General features: G+C 42.6%; 1 protein-coding gene across 1 annotated transcript; it reads right to left on the bottom strand.

The window, feature by feature from the left end:
• Nucleotides 1-393: 393 nt before the first annotated feature.
• On the bottom strand, nt 394-3432 carry LOC119426001 (ubiquitin-conjugating enzyme E2Q-like protein 1; the record flags this gene model as incomplete). Its single annotated transcript, XM_037693560.1, is given in 1 exon segment — nt 394-3432. A coding segment is annotated over 1 exon segment (136 nt), but the record flags the coding sequence as incomplete, so codon positions are not given.
• Nucleotides 3433-3739: the final 307 nt, after the last annotated feature.

Below are 3739 nucleotides of genomic sequence, written 5' to 3'. Positions count from 1 at the left end.
AAGTAAAATTTTAGTTTGTAAATTAAACATTTAGCTTGGACATAAACATTTAGTTTGTAAACTAAATATTTAGCGTGGAACTCAAATTTTGCTTGCTAACTAAATATTTAGCTTGCAAGTTAAGTATTTAGTTTGTAAACTAAATATTTAGCTTGTAAATTAAATATTTAGTTTGGAACTATGACATTTATAAATGTATGAATGACATGGTGAAAATATGACTTTGAAAAAAAAAATTTTTTTTTCTTATGAAAGGCTCAATAAACCAAAATACCGATGTTAATTTTTGACTGTGTAACTTTACAAACGGCAACCCATAGAATGTTCCGATCGAGCATTTTCTCAGCCTTTTTCAGGATTCAAACATGAAACAAAACCACCAAATCAGTCGGGTTTCAATAAGCTGTAACGTTTATTGCACATTCCTGTTTGGTCTTGCAACGACCTTTCACCTTTCGAACTTTTAAGACCTTGGTTTGGACCGAACACTCGAGTCTGGATTGGAACAAAGCTGCTAACTGATAACAGGTTCTCTTGATGAGTCTGATTTGAAGTGTTGGGAGGCCAAACTGATCCTGGATCAGTCAAGAAAGGTTGCAACGAGCCAAATCAGTGTACTGAGCAGGACCAATGGGGAAGTGGTGACATTGTGGCGGAAACAAGGAAGTACTCAAAGGAGTGAAGGACTTTTCTTGTTTCCACTTACAGTAGATAAACTAAAAAAAAAATCATTCTAATGTTGAGGCTTTATTTTGTCTGTCTGTCTTTGCTCCCTGAACCCCCCACCCCTCAAATAATCCCACCTTCCCATCACACAAACACAGTATTTTTTTCTTCTCATTTTCTCATAACAATACCTGCAACATGCTTCAAATCATCATTTTGGCAAACCACAAATAAATTAAAACACAAACATTCATAGAACACAATGTGACAATTTTAGGACACAGAACGAAAAGGGAAAGTCTGTACAATACAGAACTCAACGTAAGAAAGGAAAACCAAACGAGAATAAAGAGAAGCATTTGCATTTTTGTTTAAACGTCGTTTTTTTCTTGCTTTTCTTGAAAATAAAAAAGTATACAGTAGCTAGCTACCAATCACAGATCACATGCAGATATAATACAAATAATCAGTTCACCCAGTTAGTTTCTGCAGACTACCAGACTATACTCTATCACAAAATGATTCTGTTGAAACCAGCGAACACTCAAGTTTTTTTGAGATATTTTGTAATAATAATAATAGTTCGGTTTACAGTTTTCTCTGTTGACAAGCCAAGAGATCACTATACGATCAACCCTGAAATGACTAGCCAAATTCAAAGAGCACTAGCACACGTTCATACATGATGAAATACCAGATGGTGCGTTGCTGTTTCTCTCTCTTTTTATTGTATTAGTGATGGGAGTGTGACACGTGCACAGAGAGGCTTTAGCTATCGGCCACCAATGCAACGCAAGCAGAGTTTTGAAAACTGGCTCAAAGATGGCGCCCGCAGCACGGCGCAACCTGCTCAACAACAAGCCCCTCCCACCAGAAACTGGAAGAGGAAGATGCCGAGCAGCAGGCTCTGACGTCCTCCACCCTCCCGCTCTTGCTGCTCTCTCCTAATGACGCGCTTCCTAAAATGTCAGACCAATTAGCAGCTTTTCCTCTGACATTTCCCTGGCAGGTAGCGGAACAAGAAGCGGACCGAGCGAACAGACAACCTGCCCACTATGACTGATTCACGGTCGCAGCTGTACACTTATTAAAGTCCTTTTAAAGGTTTGAACCCAAGAAGCACGTGCAGCAGATAGAGCAAATAATATCTGTCTTCAGCCATTTTGCAAGCCACCTGACATTTTCTGAGAAGCAGGCAGCAGTGATCAAAGCTTCCCCCCCCTCTTCCTACTGCCTTCAGCTTCCCCGTGCAGCAGACATCAATCAGGTGCGCTCTGAAGTAGACACTCATTTAAAGCACCACTCCATCTGCAGCGGCGCTCCAGCTCCTGTCTTCATTTCAAGGTGTTACTGCTGCTGCCAAGGTGGATAAGCGTGGGCGAGGTCAAGTGCGTGAGTCTAAAAGTTTGTTTTTTGTTTCTCTACTAGCCTGTTGTCCTTCAGACGGATGGAAAGACAGAAGAGGGGAATGTTAGGTGACAACTGCAATCATCTTTACGGTAATATCAATAAAGAGCGGACGCAGACGGTGGAACGAGAGTGGTAACGACGCAGCAGGAAAAATGAAACGGCACAACCTTTAGGCCATAGTTCACAGTAAATCATATTAGTTTACTGTTTAAAGGGTTGTCTTTCTCGCTCACGCATACTGAGGCCCCGCCTCCAGCTGTACCATCTGGTATCTAAATCATGGGAATTGTAGTATTCTTCCACTCCTACACACACAGGCATGAGAGAATGAGGCTGTTATTCTATGTATCATACATAATCTCTACATAAAGCAACATGTGACTTTTTTCTCCATTAAGCATCTACACAACAGTGAATTTAGCCACGAGAGACAGAAAAGAGAACGAAAGAGAGCACAGCTCTATGTAAATTACAATCTTTATGTTGCATTGAATCGTGAGCAACGGCACAGTCGAAAGAAAAGAAAAAAGGGAGGAGTGAACGAATGGGCCTAAACGCCAACACGCTGCACGTCTATTAAACATTAACAGCTTCATTTACATGTAAATGACTCGGCGGCGACAGGGATGGTTGGACGGGACGCCAGTTCGGTGAGGTGGAGAGGGGTGGCAAGGGATGGAGTCAGAGCAGAGGGAAATGAGTCTCCTTCGTTCAGTAGTCTTTCACATCGGTGGAAAAAGGTCGGTAATATCCAATTTGTCCAATTGCACATGCATGGGAGTGAAAACAACCCACCCCCCCAAAAAAATGGATCCACCAAGAATAATGCACACTCCAATGCATGTGGGCACACTGCCAGCTGATTTATTATGAGGTGACACACTCAACCACACACTCCTCGCTCCCAGGTATTCCCAAAACAAGGAAAGAATCCTTCTGCGAAAAGACTGAAGAGTTTCTTCTTTTTGTTGTTGTTGACAGGAATGACTGCGTGTCCGCTCTCCGCTAGCTGATGCTGGAGATGACGTTGGAAAACAAATGAAGAACACTCGCACAAAAAAACTACAAGTTCAAAGGAAATAAATACAGTCGTAAACCAAACAGCCGAGGGTGAAGATGAGAAAGTTGAGTTAGCGTGGTGTGTCGTTTTGCGTGTCAAAGCTAGCTGGGGTGGGGGTTCCGGCTAGCACGAGGGGGTCGGGGAAGTGGAGGCTGAGCACTCAGCCGTCGGAGATAGGGGGGGACACCCAGCCGTACTTCTCGTGGGTCTTCACCAGGGACTTGAAGGTGGCCTCGGCTTCTTTACGACTGAAAGCTTTCTTGGACTTGCCCGATTTCCTACAAATGCGACCCTGTTGGAGACAGAGGAGACAGAGGAGACAAGGACAGGAGGTTAGGACTGTGTGGACAGAGATGGACGTAAAAGACTTCAAAGATGTCATTGGATGGTTTTAAGACTTTTAGAATGGTCGAGCTGAAGCTTTATCACTCCACACCGTAAAAGATGAACAATCGTGGAAAATTGTAATTTTTATGCAACTCTCATGATGAAATCATTGGTTCGTTATTGATATTGTCCTGATTCAAGATGGCCACCCCAGTCAATTGATCAGAGCAAATACATTAAGGGCTAAAAGTCAGTCTTTTGTAACGATATTGAGCT

Source organism: Nematolebias whitei, chromosome 19 (genome assembly GCF_014905685.2).
Source record: "Nematolebias whitei isolate Nwh7 chromosome 19, NemWhi1, whole genome shotgun sequence".
Lineage (NCBI taxonomy): Eukaryota > Metazoa > Chordata > Actinopteri > Cyprinodontiformes > Rivulidae > Nematolebias > Nematolebias whitei.
This window is presented reverse-complemented; position numbering and strand designations above follow the sequence as displayed.